Source organism: Silurus meridionalis, chromosome 10 (assembly GCF_014805685.1).
Source record: "Silurus meridionalis isolate SWU-2019-XX chromosome 10, ASM1480568v1, whole genome shotgun sequence".
NCBI classification, from domain to species: domain Eukaryota; kingdom Metazoa; phylum Chordata; class Actinopteri; order Siluriformes; family Siluridae; genus Silurus; species Silurus meridionalis.
The window spans coordinates 22389517-22407725 of NC_060893.1; the positions used below are offsets into that span (position 1 = coordinate 22389517).

At 37.2% G+C, this 18209-nt stretch overlaps 1 protein-coding gene across 3 annotated transcripts; it reads left to right on the plus strand.

Moving 5' to 3' along the window:
* The first annotated feature begins 112 nt into the window (after nucleotides 1–112).
* Nucleotides 113–15519, plus strand: rmnd5b (required for meiotic nuclear division 5 homolog B). 3 transcript variants are annotated; one of them, XR_006927230.1, is made up of 11 exons: nucleotides 113–180; nucleotides 3366–3563; nucleotides 3962–4122; nucleotides 4847–4984; nucleotides 5076–5176; nucleotides 5364–5530; nucleotides 6547–6712; nucleotides 7222–7324; nucleotides 7672–7826; nucleotides 8654–9014; nucleotides 15458–15519. XR_006927230.1 is itself a non-coding variant. In XM_046860096.1 (10 exons), the coding sequence occupies exons 2-10, from the start codon at nucleotides 3425–3427 to the stop codon at nucleotides 8715–8717; spliced, it is 1176 nt and encodes a 391-aa protein (XP_046716052.1). In that variant the 5' UTR covers nucleotides 113–180; nucleotides 3366–3424; the 3' UTR covers nucleotides 8718–9763. The 3 variants fall into 3 exon arrangements, 2 of the variants coding, with proteins under 2 accessions (XP_046716052.1, XP_046716051.1); XM_046860096.1 differs by lacking the exon at nucleotides 15458–15519 and having other exon boundaries at nucleotides 3980–4122; nucleotides 8654–9763; XM_046860095.1 differs by lacking the exon at nucleotides 15458–15519 and having other exon boundaries at nucleotides 158–184; nucleotides 8654–9763.
* Nucleotides 15520–18209: the final 2690 nt, after the last annotated feature.

The following is an 18209-nucleotide window of genomic DNA, read 5'->3' on the forward strand; positions in this document are numbered from 1 at the left end:
ACACCATCGCTCCCTTCATGAACGCCCTTCTCTCCGCGTTAGAGCGGACGAGCCCGTGCACACTTTACGTAGTGGCCTCGGTGAAGGATTATACACAAATTGGGACGCGCCCCTACTAGAAAAGGACCTTCCTGTTTCCAGGGGACGTCTGGTGGAGGAGTGCTGCTGCTACAACAACAGGCGAGTACGGCTCGGTTTATATTTATTTATTTAAACCTCCACAAAGCGAATAAACCACATATATAAGTTTTATTTTATCATAAAATCCACATGGTATCTTTTATCCCTAGTGTCAGCGGTTAAACAGAGTTAAAAAATGCCGGATGTTTTCACCCTCCGAGCTGTTTATCCTGATTAGCATGCTAGCATAGAGCACTGTCCATGTTTGGGTTTAGTTTTAGTTTTTTTTCTTTAGTTTGTTTATTTGTTATTATTTGTTTTCTATTTAGATATTCTGCTACCAAATTACCCACACGTTTGTTTATAAGGATGGTGTGAAAAAGGGGGAAATAAACCTGGTTGTAATAGTTGACTAGCAACTAAGACATTTAAGGGTTTTAATGAAATGTAGTAATAATAATAATAATAATAATAATAATAATAATAATAATAATAATATGTTGTTAAAATGAAAAGGGATCTTTTTAAGTTTTTTTTTATAGTGTGACATTTTTGGAGTGAAAAATGATTAATATATAAGGAAGTCAATTATAAGTGTTTGCCTTGTTGAAAGATTCCTACAATCAACAACAACAATAATAATAATAATATAATAAATGTATATAAAGAAAGAACAATATCCTGTTTTATATCTAAAGGAAATTACTTTAATTACATTATTGCCCTACTTATACCCCCCCTCTCTCTCTCCTTCCCCAATCTACCCCCTCCCCATGGTGTGTGTGTGTGTGTGTGTGTGTGTGTGTGTGTGTGTGTGTGTGTGTGTGTGTGTGTGTAAGTAATCGACTGTCAATTCATAAAAATATTTATTTGATTAATCGCACGATTGTCATGAGTTAACTCGTGATTACTCACAACCTCGTCACACGTTTTAATTCGTCGTCATTTTAAAATGTACCTCAAATGAATAAAAAGTTTTTAATGCTCTAATCAACATTGCCATGGACAAATCTGGATGCTTTATGGAATTTTCTGTTTATTATTAGTGAAAAACATCCCCAACATAAAGCATTTATTTATCTGGACACCAAACTGAACTTTTGCCATGTTTCCACACGGACGGGTTTAAATGCCGGATTTTGGTGCTCGATTTGAGTAAAACAAATGTATTTATTTTTATAAATGACTTAACACCTGTTCTGTATTATAAGTATATAAAGAAGTAATCGGAGGAACGAGTCCAGATGTTTTTTCGGAAATGTGTAACGAATTTGCTCAGTTTGTCACAGGAAATGACCTCAGTGACGTATTCAGGAATCTGTAAAAAATTTGTGTATCAAATATCAGCTGTCATTCCTATTCTAGTTCTATACATTACACCAAAGATGCACAAACTAGAACCTATAGTTATAGATGGAGAACTTGATATAAAACCGCATCAGTTACGCAGATTGGAGTCACGTTTCTTATTTATTCCTTTTTAAATTTGAAATGTAAACGAGAGAAACCATGGCAACATGAACGCTTGTTTTAACGCAACATTTGTTTTTTTGTTTGCCCACATTCTTCAATCAAGTTTGATCTTTGGTCCTTCATAGGAAAAACATTGGGCAACTGATAAACTCTATATTCTATTTCCATTTCTATACTATACTCTATATTCTAGTTCTAGTTCTATTATATATTCTAGTTCTAGTTCTATACTATACTCTATATTCTAGTTCTATTATATACTCTATATTCTAGTTCTATTATATACTCTATATTCTAGTTCTATTATATACTTTATATTCTAGTTCTATTATATACTCTATATTCTAGTTCTATTATATACTTTATATTCTAGTTCTAGTTCTATTATATACTCTATATTCTAGTTCTATTATTTACTCTATATTCTAGTTCTAGTATATACTTTATATTCTAGTTCTAGTTCTATTATATACTCTAGTTCTAGTTCTATTATATACTTTATATTGTAGTTCTAGTTCTATTATATACTCTATATTCTAGTTCTAGTTCTATTATATACTCTATATTCTAGTTCTATTATATACTCTATATTCTAGTTCTATTATATACTCTATATTCTAGTTCTAGTTCTATTATACTCTATATTCTAGTTCTATTATATACTCTATATTCTAGTTCTATACTATACTCTATATTCTAGTTCTATACTATACTTTATATTCTAGTTCTAGTTCTATACTATACTCTATATTCTAGTTCTAGTTCTATACTATACTCTATATTCTAGTTCTATTATATACTCTATTCTAGTTCTAGTTCTATTATATACTCTATATTCTAGTTCTATTATATACTTTATATTGTAGTTCTAGTTCTATTATATACTCTATATTCTAGTTCTAGTTCTATTATATACCTATATTCTAGTTCTAGTTCTATATATACTCTATATTCTAGTTCTATTATATACTCTATATTCTAGTTCTAGTTCTATTATATACTCTATATTCTAGTTCTATTATATACTCTATATTCTAGTTCTATACTATACTCTATATTCTAGTTCTATACTATACTTTATATTCTAGTTCTAGTTCTATACTATACTCTATATTCTAGTTCTAGTTCTATACTATACTCTATATTCTAGTTCTATTATATACTCTATTCTAGTTCTAGTTCTATTATATACTCTATATTCTAGTTCTATTATATACTCTATTCTAGTTCTAGTTCTATTATATACTCTATATTCTAGTTCTAGTTCTATACTATACTCTATATTCTAGTTCTATACTATACTCTATATTCTAGTTCTATTATATACTCTATATTCTAGTTCTAGTTCTATTATATACTCTATATTCTAGTTCTATTATACTCTATATTCTAGTTCTATTATATACTCTATTCTAGTTCTAGTTCTATTATATACTCTATATTCTAGTTCTAGTTCTATTATATACTCTATATTCTAGTTCTAGTTCTATTATATACTCTATATTCTAGTTCTATTATATACTCTATATTCTAGTTCTATTATATACTCTATATTCTAGTTCTAGTTCTATTATATACTCTATATTCTAGTTCTATTATATACTCTATATTCTAGTTTGATTTCTATACTATACTTTGATACTTGGATGCTGCTTTAGAAATCATGTGACCTGTTTTTTTTTTAGAGGGTAATTGTTCTTAAAATAAGTGTGTGTGTGTGTGTGTGTGTGTGTGTGTGTGTGTGTGTGTGTGTGTGTGTGTGTGTGTTGCAGGTGTTGGTGTGTTCTCTCCTGTCATATGTGCGATAGTGTGAATAAGAACGAGTGAGGACATGGAGCAGTGTGCATGTGTGGAGCGAGAGCTGGAGAAGGTGCTGCACAGGTTCGTGACGTACGGACACCAGTCAGAGGAACGTCTCGACGAGCTGCTCAGGACCGTGTGTGAGCTGCGCAGCCAACTGGTCACCTTCGGTAAGAGCACACGCTGGTCGCCTTTAATAGGAACACCTGTAAACCTGGCTGATCATGATTTATCCAGTCAGATCCTTTTTTTCTCTGTCTTCCTTTTTTTTCTGTCTTCCCTTTCTCTCGGTCTTCGTCTTCCCTTTCTCTCGGTCTTCGTCTTCCCTTTCTCTCGGTCTTCGTCTTCCTTTTCTCTCGGTCTTCGTCTTCCTTTTCTCTCGGTCTTCGTCTTCCTTTTCTCTCGGTCTCTGTCTTCCTTTTCTCTCTGTCTTCCTTTTCTCTCTGTCTGTTGTCCTTTTCTGTCAGTTTTTTTTTTTTTTTTTTCGGTCTCTTAGTCTAATATTCTTTCTGTTCTCTTGTGGTATGTGATTTGATTTAATTTAGCAGAAATGCGTTGTGTTCTGGAGATTCTCCTCTTTTCTCAGGTGTACAGGAAACAGATTTATCAGTGTTCTCACAGACGATGGCGCAGTGCTGTAAGGAAATCAAGGAGACCGTGCAGATGCTCGCCTCTCGCCACAAAGACATCCACGGCAGCGTGTCCAAAGTGGGCAAAGCCATCGACAGAGTGGGTCCCCCCTCCTCCTCCTTCACTTCATCCCCCTTACATTGTGTCTCTTTTTTTATTTTATTATTAATTTTTTATTTTTTTTCATTTGCTTGCGTGATTTCGTTCATTATTTAACTTTTGATATTGTACTTATAATTTTTGTCTCCTCTTCTTTTTTTTTTTACTTGTATATATTTTGTCTTTCTTTTTCTTCGTTTCCTTTTATCCCCCTTTTTATTTTATTTTCTCCTTTTTGTTGTATTAAATTTTATTTTGTGATTCAGACATGCTTAATATTATCCCTTTTTTTCTTCTTTGTTCTTTCATTTGTGTTACGTTCCTTTTTTTTTTTTTTTTGTCTCTTTCTTTCTTTTGGTTTTCTCATCTGTCTGTCTTTTTTTATTTTTTTGTTGTTCGTTTATTTATCGGCCATGAATCGAACTTTTTCTTTTCAACTCTTGTATAATTTCGTTCTTTATTTTTCGTATCCTTCTTGTCGTTCGGCCTTTCTCTGACCGTCTCTGATTAGCACCATTATTTTCACATCATAGTAATCATAAGATCCCCTCTGTGTGAGCCTGTAGATGTTTCAGGCTGTAACAACACAACGAAACGTGTTCTTCACCATGAGGCTCTAGATGTCTGTGTGTTGAACAGTACATTGAACAGGCTGTTGTACACGTCAGTATAATTCAGGTGAGCATCTCTGTAGTGTGTTCACTGGGCCTTTTACGCTATGCAGAACTTCGATGCGGAGGTGAGCGCTGTAGTAGCCGAGACGGTGTGGGACTCGTCTGAGAAGCAGAGGAACCTCAGCGAGACCATCGTGGAGCACCTGTACAGACAGGGCATGCTGAGCGTCGCTGAAGACCTCTGCCAGGTGCAGCTTCTTATTATTACAGTTCCTACCTTTTTGGATTAAATCCTTCTTGTGAAAAATGAATTTTTATTTCTTTCTGTCTACATGGCAGGAGTCGGGCGTGGTCATCGACATGAGCATGAAGCAGCCATTTCTAGAGCTCAACCGCATTCTGGAGGCTTTAAGGATGCAGGACCTCCGACCAGCACTAGAGTGCGTAGAGATCCTTACCTACTCTGGACTTTACTCTGAAATATTTTTGAACTGTAATTGTGTAGTGCAATTATTGTGTGTGTGTGTGTGTGTGTGTGTGTGTGTGTGTGTGTGTGTGTGTGTGTGTGTGTGTGTGTGTGTGTGTGTGTGTGTGTGTGTGTGTGTGTGTGTGTGTGGTCTCTGCCAGATGGGCCGTAACGAACAGACAGAGGCTGCTGGATCTGAACAGCAGTCTGGAGTTCAAACTGCACCGTCTGTACTTCATTAGCCTGCTGAACGGGGGAGTGGAAAACCAGCTGGAGGCGCTACACTACGCTCGCCACTTCCAGCCGTTCGCCACGCAGCATCAGAGAGGTAGCGCACGGAGAGAGATGGATCGCTAATCAAAAAGAGATCATAATAAAAAAGATTTCTAATAATAAGCTCCATGAGCATGATTTTATAAGTGTATGTTGTTCTGCTTATTTATATTTACCTGCTCTTATTTCATTTATTAATAAATAACACAGTGCAAAAGGGCTGAAACGATTCCTCGATTAACTCAAATAATTCCAAAACAAACACAAAAAAAGACAATTTGGAATAGATTTTAATATTTGTATTTATTTATTTGTATTTGCATTTTGATGTAATATGGCAATTTAATGCAGTAAATGGGTTTAGTTTTCACAGATTTAACTTTCAGCCAAAAAAAATTTATATTTCCAACAAGAAAAACAAGATACCAGTCATATCGCCTAGATGTCGACTGATTCGTCGGGTTTTGCTGATTGACACCGATAGTTGATTATTGGAACAATCCGAAAAAATCCATACAGATAGTTTTTCCGGGTAGCATCAGTTGCTGGAGCTGCTGCAAAAGGTCCGCTTTCATTCTGAGAGCTGACGCCACTTGCTGTATGTTTTTACACGAGACTACATGGAAAGTGCGATATTATATTTATTTTAAATTTTTTATTATATAAATATGAATTAATTTATAATTATATAATTTAGCACATTTTCTTTATTCAGTACTGTTTAACATGAAGTGGTGTTTTTTATTTTTATTTTTTATGCTTTTATCCAGTATAAATGTAAAAAGCTATTGTTCGATTTAATCGTTATCAGCTATGATCCAACCGCTAATATTCCCACAACTTTTGACCAATCACATTTAAGAATATTGACATAGACAACGTAAATGCCCAAGTTTGACCTTAACTGTTGTTTTACTTGAAACTGAAAGAAAGTAGCTCAGATTGTTAGTTTAAATCTATAAAAATGGATGTACCATTGCATCAGCAGTAGGACATGTTTATACATTTCTAGCCCAGTAGTCCAGTTCGATCTGTGTGACCTGGCGCCTTGTGTCTGTTGTTCGTGTCTAGACATCCAGGTGTTAATGGGCAGCCTGGTTTACCTGCGTAATGGCATCGAGAACTCCCCGTACCGCAGTCTTCTCGAGACCAACCAGTGGGCCGAGATCTGCAACATCTTCACGCGAGACGCCTGCGCCCTGCTCGGCCTGTCCGTAGAGTCTCCGCTCAGCGTCAGGTCAGACACCACATCATCTCCATTTCCGTAAACTTCATCCCTGTGTAGGTTAAATAACAAGCAAAGCAGAAAAATTGAATCGGTTCAAATTAGAAATGGAGCTCTGAACTCAACCCTATACCTTTTGGAATGAAGGTGAACGCTGACTGAACCCCAGGCCTCCTCACCTCACCTTCATCAGTACCTGACTTTACTAACACCCTTACAGCTGAATGAATCTGCATAAATCTAGTGGAACATCTTCTCAGAAAAGTGGAGGTCATTATAACAGCAAATGGGAATGTGGAATGAGATGTTCAAAAAGCACCTACTAATCTTATGCTCAAGTGTCAAACAAACATTTGGCCATATAGTGAAGTTTGAGCAACATTTACATTAGTTTGTGAAATAATCATTAAAAAAAAAAGGACTGAATTGGTGAGGTTCACAAACGCTAGTTCTACATTGTCTGTTTTTAAATAACATGGCTAACGTGTGTGTGTGTGTGTGTGTGTGTGTGTGTTCCTCAGTTTTGCAGCAGGTTGCATGGCCTTGCCAGTGTTGATGAACATTAAGCAGGTCATTGAACAGAGGCAGTGTAGTGGCGTCTGGACACACAAGGACGAGCTGCCTGTAAGTCTGCCTTATTCTCTCGCTCTTTTTTTTTTTCCTCCTCCTCCGTTCTCTTAATTTCGGTCTTTTTATGAATTTTTCGGTCTTATGGTCAAGTGTCCCCAAACCTTTCCATATAGTGTGTATAAAAAAACAAACAAGGATTGTCCCTGCTGAACCTCATTAGTGTTCAGGGTTTTAATGGAATGTTTACCATATGGAAATGTGTGTGATGTTGGGGAACGAGGGGCCAGCTTGGTGAATTCACTGTAAACCAGCACAGCTTTTGATAAAATAAGTCTACTTTTTGTAGTCATGAATGCGAGTGGCAGTACGTTTTGGACTGAAGTCTATGTTGTGTGTTTCAGATTGAGATCGACCTGGGCAAGAAGTGCTGGTATCACTCGGTGTTTGCGTGTCCCATTTTGAGGCAGCAGACGTCAGAGAGTAACCCACCCATGAAGCTCATCTGCGGTCACGTCATTTCCAGAGACGCTCTTAACAAACTCACCAACGCGGGGAAGTAGGTTCTGTTCCAAATCCCGACAACTAGGTATCAAACCTGATAGCAGAAACGATTTAAATTGTAAATCTGAGTGAAAATTCAAGTAGTGGTTACAAGAACTTTTTCCCTTTTACTCTACAAAATGTATTTTACAGCTACAATGGATTTAAAATCTCTACTCAATTTATTTTATTTGAATCATTCAAAAGTTCAAAAGCGCTATTAATTAACCGCCTTTACATGTATATATTCAGCCACCTTAACATGAATTACAATCACTATATATAAAAAAAAAACAGAAATTAAACAGTGATCAAGACTTCCTACTTATTTTTTTCTCTATGTACTATTTATATGTGACCAGAAATGTAAAAAAATTATTTCTCCCCTCACTGTTTCTTCTCCAAATACACTCTTATGAAACAGATCCAACCTCCAAAAAGGATTAGTTTTTCCCTGAATATGCCTATGTTGTAAATTTCTCATGAAGGGCTGTCTGTGTCTGTCTGTCTGTCTGTCTGTCTGTCTGTCTGTGTCATAACAATCAGGGAAAACCTGCTACTTTAAGATGGGTAAATCTGGTTGAGACCGAATGCGTCTACATGGTTGGAAGTTGAAACTTAAATCTTTCACAGGGGTGATTGGATTTATTTATTTATTTATTTATGGAGCACCCCCATATAACCAGAATGCATGATCCTGCAAAGATTCACTTGTGAGCTCGGTAGTGGAATCGGGCTCCTCCTATCGAAGCATGGAATCGGGGTCACCTCTAGTTGTTACGAGTGATTTTTATTTGAAATGTCCGTCCTCCGTGTATAACGGCGTCTTCCTCATCCCTGCAGGCTGAAGTGTCCGTACTGTCCGATGGAACAGAACCCTTCGGACGCCAAACAGATTTATTTCTGACGTCCCGGAGCGGAGCAGACGAACGCAGCTTCTCAGCACGGCCGAGTTGGAACGATCCACGTTTTACGGCCTTCTGCGGCGGCTCGAACCGTGGAGATGCCGCCACACACACCTCCTCCTCATCCCCTTCGTTCCTTCCTTCTCCGAGACTTTTAGTTGGCACAGGTCATGACCACGCACACCTGTAGATCTGAGTCCGTTATGTGTACGCCACGAGGACCGAGCTCCACGGATCATTCGCTCTTATATGATACACATTTATGACTCACAGGTGTGTGTGTGTGTGTGTGTGTGTGTGTTTCTTTTCTTTGGTCCCTCCCCTCTTTTTCATTATTAATATTTTAATTTGACTCTGTTTCCTCTGTACGAGTTAGGAGCGCGGAGTGTATGTACGCTTGTGAACAGACGTGACCTTCCCCCCAATCGTTTTGTTTTCACGCCCACTTATTTACCAGATATTTAAACAACTATATTCTAGAGCCTTCAAGCCGGTGTACGTGACCCGAAAGGCGTTTTTTTTTTTTTTTTCTTCTTCTTTCAGCAAGTGTATTCAGAGACGTGTTCAGTAAGGCCGTTCGGTGGAGGGCTTCGTCTGTGACTGGAAGACCGCGATTCACGCCGCTCTTCATGATGGTGTAACGATTAAAAATGTACCAAGTAAAAAAACAAAAAACAAAAAAAAACCCATACGTATAGACTGTCGGATTTGTTGTCGAAAACATCCACGTCGGACGGAGACGTGAAGCGAGCAGACGTTAACCGATTCCTCGGAGTAATAGATATGTGTTTTGCCTGGTGTATATATTTAAGAAAAAAAAATATTTAAAAGGGAAAAAAAAATGACTACTGTGAACTTTGACTTTTTTTTTTTTTTTTTTCCTTCCCCCCCATCCCCCTCACCCCTCTCTCTTTGTGTCACATGGATCTAATTGTCCCTCTATGGGAAGAGAGCAGTTTGAAAAAAACTTGGAGATGACGGGATCCATTCGCTCTCATTTCTTTATTAATGCAGGGGAGAATGAATGAAATTGCTTCATGCTTTTAAACTGGGATGGTCTGAACATTTGTTTCTCCTGTTTGTCTCTCTCTCTGTCTCTCTCATATGAAGTAATGACCTGCACACTTTGTCCTATTTGGCAGTTTAAAGTAATAATGGTGATATTGGACTAGAGACCACACGAGACCACTTCCTTTCAGTAATCAGTAATATCGATACTTGAAGCTTAAGTACTAGCCAATACCTACACCCCACACTTCCTTTTTCATTGTTTTTCTTTATTTTTTATTTTTCCCTTCTTCCTCTGAAGAAATTAAAGATGAAATACGTAGATAAAGTCATGACTTGCACAAAGCTGCAGCTCTCACATCCATATTAATTACGTTTCAAATATAAAGTTTAAATTATAAATATAATAAAAAATCAAATAAAAAAAAAGCAATTCAGGTCTCTTTTATATTGGAGCGTTTCTGGTTTAAAAAAAATAATTTCCTGTTTTAGTTGATTACGTTCAGTAGATTAGAGGATACATTTTCTTTTTTTTTTATTGTTTTTTTGGTCTGAAGCCATGCAGATCACATCACTTTCTCACATGACAAAATTTCTTCCTCCGCATGCTTAAAAAGTTTGATGAGCTCAGCAGAGAAACTTTTTGGCCAAAACTAATGTTTTTAATTTTTTTTCTCTATAAAACATTGCAGATGTATGGACTAAAGTATTGGGACACCTGACACTTCCGGCCTCATGTGGTTCCTCCCCAAACTGTTACCACACAATTGTATAATCTTTGGATGCGTTCGTGTGAATGTTCCCGTTACTTGAACTAGCAGACCCAAACCATGACCATGCCCCTGTGCACAAAACCAGCTCCATGAAGATTTACTTTATTTGTGTTGGAGTGGAAGATCTGCTGTAAAGCTCTGACCTCAACCCTATTGAACACCTTTTGGATGAATGTGAATGATGACTGCCTCAGGCCTTCTTGTAGTTGAATGAATCATCACAAGCACATGCCAAAATCTAGTGGAACATCTTCTCAAAAGACTCTTTAATTCCAGCATCGCTAAACTTGGTGGTTCATTTTAAGTGTTTTTTTTAAAAATATATATTAGATATAGCACCTGATGTCAGACAAGAGTCACACGAGGCAGTAAGTTCACTCACAGTTTTATTGTTTTTGCTCTGTTGGATTAAATGAAGCATCGGATTCACAAAATTGTTCCAAGCCGAATCAGGTGTGTTGTAAATGGAAAAACTGCCCAGGAGTTGTTTTCAAAATCCTCCTACTCTATAATAAACTGTAGGTGTGTGTTAAGACCATTTTTGATTAATTACATACTTGGACTGTGTTGGTCTAATTGTAGGAATACAGAATCTCATTGTAAATGGTTTCATTCAGTGACACTGTAAATTGCATCGTTACACCAGTAGGTGGCACTTTTGAGTTAAAATGATACATGATCTCGCCAAAGTTATAGGGACACCCGACTTTTCCAGTATAATATCTTTTTTTTTAACTGTTAGCAAAAAATTGTAAACAATGTGTTTGGATGATGTTGCATTTCCCCTTTATTTACACTAGGAGACTCTAGAAAGCTAAAATCTATTGAACACTTTAGGATTGAATATATCCGCTGACTGCTGAGCTATTCTTATTTGCTCCACTAGGGGGCGAAATAAAGCAGTAAACGAAATTACTGACGCATGTTCTTGTGATGTAACTATTTGCAAACTAAAGTGTATTTTCACAGCAGTGTGGGTGAAAGATTTCGATATCATAAGTATGGAAAAATTTAGAACTTGAAATGAGTTTCTCTTAATTCTCCAGTCATTATACATGCGGTAGCTGTTACACCTACAACATGACGTCATTGGTTAGGGTGTATCTGATGTGTCGTCAGCTCATATTACTAATCCCATAGCTTGTGGTTCTGTTATTGCATTTCCGTTTACGGCATTCAGTAGACACCTTAACATTGATCTCATTTATACTGAGTTTTTGAGGGTTAACCACTGAGCTACCACTTATGGTATCTGACCAAGATTTTTCTTTCTCTTTCAGCTGCTCCCACTAGGGGTCGCCACAGCGGATCATCAGTCTCTATACTACTCTGTCCTCTACATCTGCCTCTTTCATATCAACTATCTGCATATCTTCCCTCACCGCTTTTATAAACCTCCTCCTTGGTCTTCCTCTTTTCCTCTTTCCTGGTGGTGTTTATAAAACCTGCATCAAATATAATGATGATGGTCAAAAAAGTTATTCCTGAAATGAAGGCAAAGTGCTCAAGTTCTTTACAGGAGCTTCGAGGCTCATGGCAGCGATGAAAATGATGATGATGATGATGAGTACAATGACACTGCACTGGCCCAGAACATGGCCCACACGGTTTGTGAACGCAGCACTCTTTTCTCTTCTTTCCTGTGATTTGACGAAATGACCCGATCTTCCCATCACTAGCTGCTATAATGAACTTGCTGCTTAGAATAGAAGCAAAGATCTCTGAGTTTGATGACCTTCGACCCCACATTTTAAAGTGAACCAGGAACCATGAAAGAATGAATGCACAGTTTGGGTTTTAAAAAAGTGTGTGTGATGTAAGAGAAATGTGATTTGACCCAGAAAAGCATCTAATGATTGATGTGGTGAAGTTTATTTGTGAGGCGTTTATTAGTTTTCTGGAAGGGGTCTCCAGTGTCAGGACAAGAAGTTTTCCTCCGTATGGAAATCAGCCCTTTACAGACTTGTGGTTTTTAACTTCAAAAGAGAAAAAGAGACAAATTAGTGGCACAACTGCTGTCTATACTCTGCTGTAACATAAGTGATAACTGGAATCAGGGGCGTCTCTATCGGGGTTGCATGAGATGGCGACTGCCACCCTAAGAATAAGCATTGCCACCCCAACTGCCACCCCAGCACTGGTATCCCAATGTATCAAATAGGAATTTAATCCGTTTCCTTGACCGATTTACAGCGCTTCAAAAAATCAGCTGTAAATAATGGCAAGAAATGCCTTCTATCCATTAAAGCGTAGCCTGAACAAACGACTCTTTATCAACTGCTTTGTTTTAGTGAATCAAACACATTCAGCACAACCAGCCTGACCGCTGATCACAAATGACTATAGTCGGCTCTTTTAACGAACCAAAGCATATATATATCTTACCATCTCATTTAATTAGTTTCTGTCCAATCCAAACATCAGATTCAGCTAAAGTCAATCACACATCAGTCTTTATTACATTTTTATAGACCAATGTATATCATTCCTTGAATCCACAAGAGCCATGCAAGGATGCTTGCTTCAGGGTTGCCACCCCTCATAATTCTCATGCCACCCCCTTGCCACCCCATAAATAATTATTTTTATAGATCTGCCCTGGACTAGAATGAACTTATGGTAGCTCAATAGGACTCTGGGTTGCTCACTGGAATAGATTGGTAGCTCAGTGGTTACTGATTCAACTCCCAGAATCAGCAAGCTGCCTCTGTCAGGCTCTTAACCATCTCTCCACCAGGGGCGCTGTATCATGGCTGACCCTAATCTCTGACCCCAATTTTCTAACTTTCTGTCTTTCCTCTTTCTTTCAATGATATTCCACATGATTAAAGGTAACTATAAATGGTTAAAAAGTGGAAAAACACTGTATACATTTGACTGCATTTAGGGTTAATCTTTATGTCAAACCGTCAGTCCCTTGAGGTAACCCCTTTCTTTAGTGTTTCTTCACACGTATAAATCTCTGCCGTAAATCTCGCCTGATCTGTAAAAGTTCCTTTCTGTCTTTTTACACTTGACTCGAGACTCCGTCTTGCCCCTCCTCTATCTACCACCTCCATGCAGAAACCCGTTTTCTCCTGCCCATTACAGAGACCCTCCTGTGAGTTACGTGACCTTTGATCCCACATTCTAAAGTGAATAAGAAGCCGTGAAAGAACGAGTGCACATGGCTGGATTTAGGGACGTGATGAAAGAGGTTTCGAGGATGAAACGCCGTCACAGATAAGAGCACCATAAAGCGGTAGAGAATGAATATGAACATTCACAGATCTAACACTTGTTCAAGCTCAAAACAGGGGGCTTCTGGTTCACTAATGAGGTTCAATTCAATGCTTTTTTTTTTTATAAAGCACTTTTAACAATGGACATAGTGCCAAAGTTGCTTTAGAAAAAGATTACTTTTATACATTTTATAAAATAGTCCCTATAAGTTCGCACTTAATGAGCGAGCCAGTAGAAGCAAGGAAAACACCCTGAAATGGTATGAAGAAGAAACCATTCTCATATATGGGGGACATCATAATGTCCATTCATTATAGTTCCATTATTGTTGAGGTTTATCAACTGTTCACTGATGATCACTTGAGTGTAAATCGTGGTAGTTGTATTCCTACGCCGTTCTAGCAGATTGTTTATTATTATATATAAATATTAAATAATAAATATATCATTATTATATATTAATTACAGACCAAATCCATCTTCATTGGTCTAGAGATGAACCTGTCACAGTTACCTGATGGATTGTAGGCTCTTCATGTGGAACCATCCCCCATCTTGGTTTATCTCAATGTATTTAAAGCACATCCTGTGTGATACTGAATTTCTTGACATTGTATTTTCTGTACACAAAAAAAAAAAGTCATTTTTTTTCAACACTCGTGCGTATTTATACTTGTTGCGTTTTTCATTTCCATGATAATTATAATTTTTTTCACATTTAATAAAAAAAAAGACCATATATATACACAATTTTTACCCAATTCATTTTTATTCAATTTATTTTCCACAAGATTGAATTATTATTTTTTTTATCAGTACAATTTTTTCAATTATTTACATTTTTCATTGATGTGGAAAGTGAATCATTTGTTAACCATTTGAAAACAAACACATGCAAATGTTTTGTAAAATAAAACAATCTTATGCAATCTTATGCTCTTTGTCCCTCATGAGTGAGCCAGTGGCGCTGAGATGGTATGAGGAAGAAACCTTAAGGAGGCAGGCCCCAAAGGGAACCCGTCCTCATCCTCAACAGCGAAAGTTCATTCCTTATGGTTCCATGATTGTGTCTAAAGGTGTTTACAAACTTTTGTCCTTATATTTTTCATGAGCTTAAAGACTTAGAGTTGTTGAGACCAGAGAAAAACTGTTCCTCCATACCTCCCACCCAGAGAACACTGCCATCTCGGAATTTAAATTTGTGACACATAGACAATAAGACACTTTTCTCTTGCAGTACTCAGGAGCTCTGGATCCAGTTCACCCTCATGTACCTTCTTCTTTGCTTTAGAGTAGAAGGTTCCTGATACAAAATTGACATGGTGAGATATTTCTGTGATGTGGTGTTTTGGTGTCAGGCCGCTCTTTAAGAACAAAACTTCCTGTCACTTCAACACGTCTGAAAAGATTCAAACACTGCTGAAGTTCGAAGGTAAAGAAATCTGCTTTTCCTTCTACAACTCTTATTGTTCTAATTTTATTATAGTACTTTAAAAGCTACCCAGAAGATCAAGTCGCTTAAAACTATTTCTGGAATCGGATATGTTCATGTATAAATGTAAGCGGTCCAACAAAGTCCTGAATAAAGAAGCCAGCAGCTTTTCTCCATTCAGAATTGTGAAGAAACTGAGGCGCCTCCCTCTGAGACTCAATAAGAGACTTCATTGTCCTCTCAAGAGCGTCCTATCCTGATCTATTCAGCACAATGATCCTCCTGAGAGGATTACGCTAATACGCAGGTGTGTGTGTGTGTGTGTGTGTGTGTGTGTGTGTGTGTGTGTGTGTGTGTGTGTGTGTGTGTGCCTTAACTTGCCTGCATTTCCTACCTCAAAGAAAACCTGTGTAGTGAAGTGAAGCTTCATGGATGTACATTTTGGGTCAAAACTTTCAGGCTTAAAATGGAGGATTAAACACACACACACACACACACACACACACACACACACACACACACACACACACACACACAAACTTCATTAAAACTCAGCCAAATTTTATTTCATAAGTTAGAAAGTGATTTAAACGTATTTATCTGATCAGAAAACATAAAGAATTTATGAACTGTGGCAAGAAACCGAATCTGGTGTTGAAAAAAAAAACAAAAAACAACTTGGCTAACTATTACATACATCTCCTTCTTAGCAAGCTAGATGGTTAAGCTCCAGAATATTTTCAGGATGGCTGAATCAATGATAGGTTACATCCAGAATCCAGATTTCAATCCAGAAGTCAAGAATGTTTGCAAAATCTATAAAGAAACTTCCTAGAACGGTTAAAAAAAAAATAAAAAATTTAGTCTAGGAAGGAAGGATTAGAAATATTTCAGAAAGTTTTCTAGAGTGTTTTGAAGGGTACAGAATCCATGAAAGAGGGATACGAAATATTTTGGGGAAAAAAGCTTCCAGAATATTTTCAAAAATGTTCTCAAAAAATATAAAGGTGGTTCTAGATCATTTTGGGGGATGGTTTTAGAATGTCTTAAAAATTCTCCAGAATACATGGAAAAAATAAGATATAAAATATTTTGGGGAAAGGGACATGACAAGTGGACCTTCTGCTTCTAAAACTTTCTTTTGGCTTCTCCCATCAGGGGTCACCACAGCGGATCATCCGCATGTTTGATTTGGCACATGTTTTTACGCTGGATGCCCTTCCTAACACAACCCTCCCCATTTATCCGGGCTCGGGACCAGCACTAAGAGTGGCTGGGGTTGGTTCCTTGATCGGGGATCGAACCCGGGCCGCAGCGGTGAGAGCACCGCATCCTAACCACTACACCACCAGGGGACAAGTGGACCTTCTGGTTCTAAAACCTCTAAAGCAATGCTGCAGCACTCGAGTCTGTTTTTTAAAGTCAATTAGGGTTGATGGACCCTTGCGTGGTCTGTTCCTAATGGAACCCGTCTGGTAAAAACTCTGTATGACCCTGGTCACTGTACTGTATCTCCGTTTCAGTGTGATACTGATCTTCTTATAGCCTTTTTGTGAACAGCAACGATTCTAATTCTCAAATCCTCAGAGAGTCTTTACCATGAGGTGCATGTTGAACATCCAGTGTTCAGTATGAGAGAATTGAACTCAAAGCACAAAATTATAACTGCTCTAATACAAGATACACAAGTCTGTATGGTTCTGCCAAACAGACAAAATTATCAACATGATGAATAGGACATGTGACAAAATACACTAAAATCTGTGGGGTGTATTTACTTTTGTTATATATTTATTTAATTTTTAAGACATTCTAAATCTTTTTTAATGAAGCATCTGTTGAAATATTTCCAGAATCTTTAAAAGATGTTGAAATATTCTGAGAAAAAGTTACAGGATGTTTTGAGAAATGTTTCTCAACACAATAAAAAAGGATCAGAAATAAGAAGCTTCCAGAATCTTTTTAAGAACGTTTTCAAATCTATGAAGAAGGTTCCAGATCCTCTGAAAAAGGGTTCTAGAATGTCCCGACGATCATTTCCGAATCCACATGGGAAGGATCCAAAATAATTAGGAAAAAAGGTTTTAATATGTTTTGCAAAAGGTTCCAGAAACTTCCTTAAAAGAATTATCACAAATCTTGTTGTTTTTTTCTACTTCTCAAAGAAACTTCCAGAATCCATGAAGGAAATATTTGAAATATTTTGGAACCAGGTTTCAGTGTGTTAAAAAAAGATTCCTTTATCCATTAGGAACTTCTTAGCTCTCTTGCTGATGTGTTTAAACTGTATTTTGCTTTTAAGTTATTTAGTTTAGCTCCATTAAAAACACATTTCCTTCTCGAGAAATAAGGAATAAACCACTTGGGGGTTGAGCTGTTACAGAAAAAAAAACCCATCTTGTTGATTTTCATGTTTATGTACCAGTTAAAGCCTCTACATTTGTTCTTTATTATACTCTAACACACACTTTGCCTCTTCAGGTTACAAGAAAGGAGTCCTTCAGGGAAAAATGCTAATAAAGCTAGTCTAGAAAGATCTAAACATTTGCTCATGTATAATGCATTACACCATTATGTAAGTCCTATTAACTTTCTTTTATGAAGGTTTTGGGTCAAGCATCTTTAAAAAAAACTGTGTCTATAAACAAGGCCGAGGTTCCAGCGCTCTAATGTGAAGCCCAAACCTACATTCGTATCTGTGGTTTCTTTTTCTGATGTGATTTCCAACCACATCGTTTTCCTTTGCACTTTACAGAACGGTGAAATGAAAATCGATATATACTGTATATTTGAGAGATTTTAGAAGTAATCCTTCCCACACAAATGAGGAGAAGCCTGAATGCAGGGACCCAATTTTTTCCCCTCCCTGTTCTCTTTCTGAATTATGACTCACCTTAATACAGAAACACACACTATGTGGTGTTTTTTTCCAGACTGTAAGTCTCTCTGTTGTACACAGAGCCAGACTCCTAAATGCTTTCTGCTTGAGGAAAAAAAAAAAAAAAATCAATTTCCACATCACTTAGTTGTACTGGATTAATGTTCCAGGCTTTTTACAA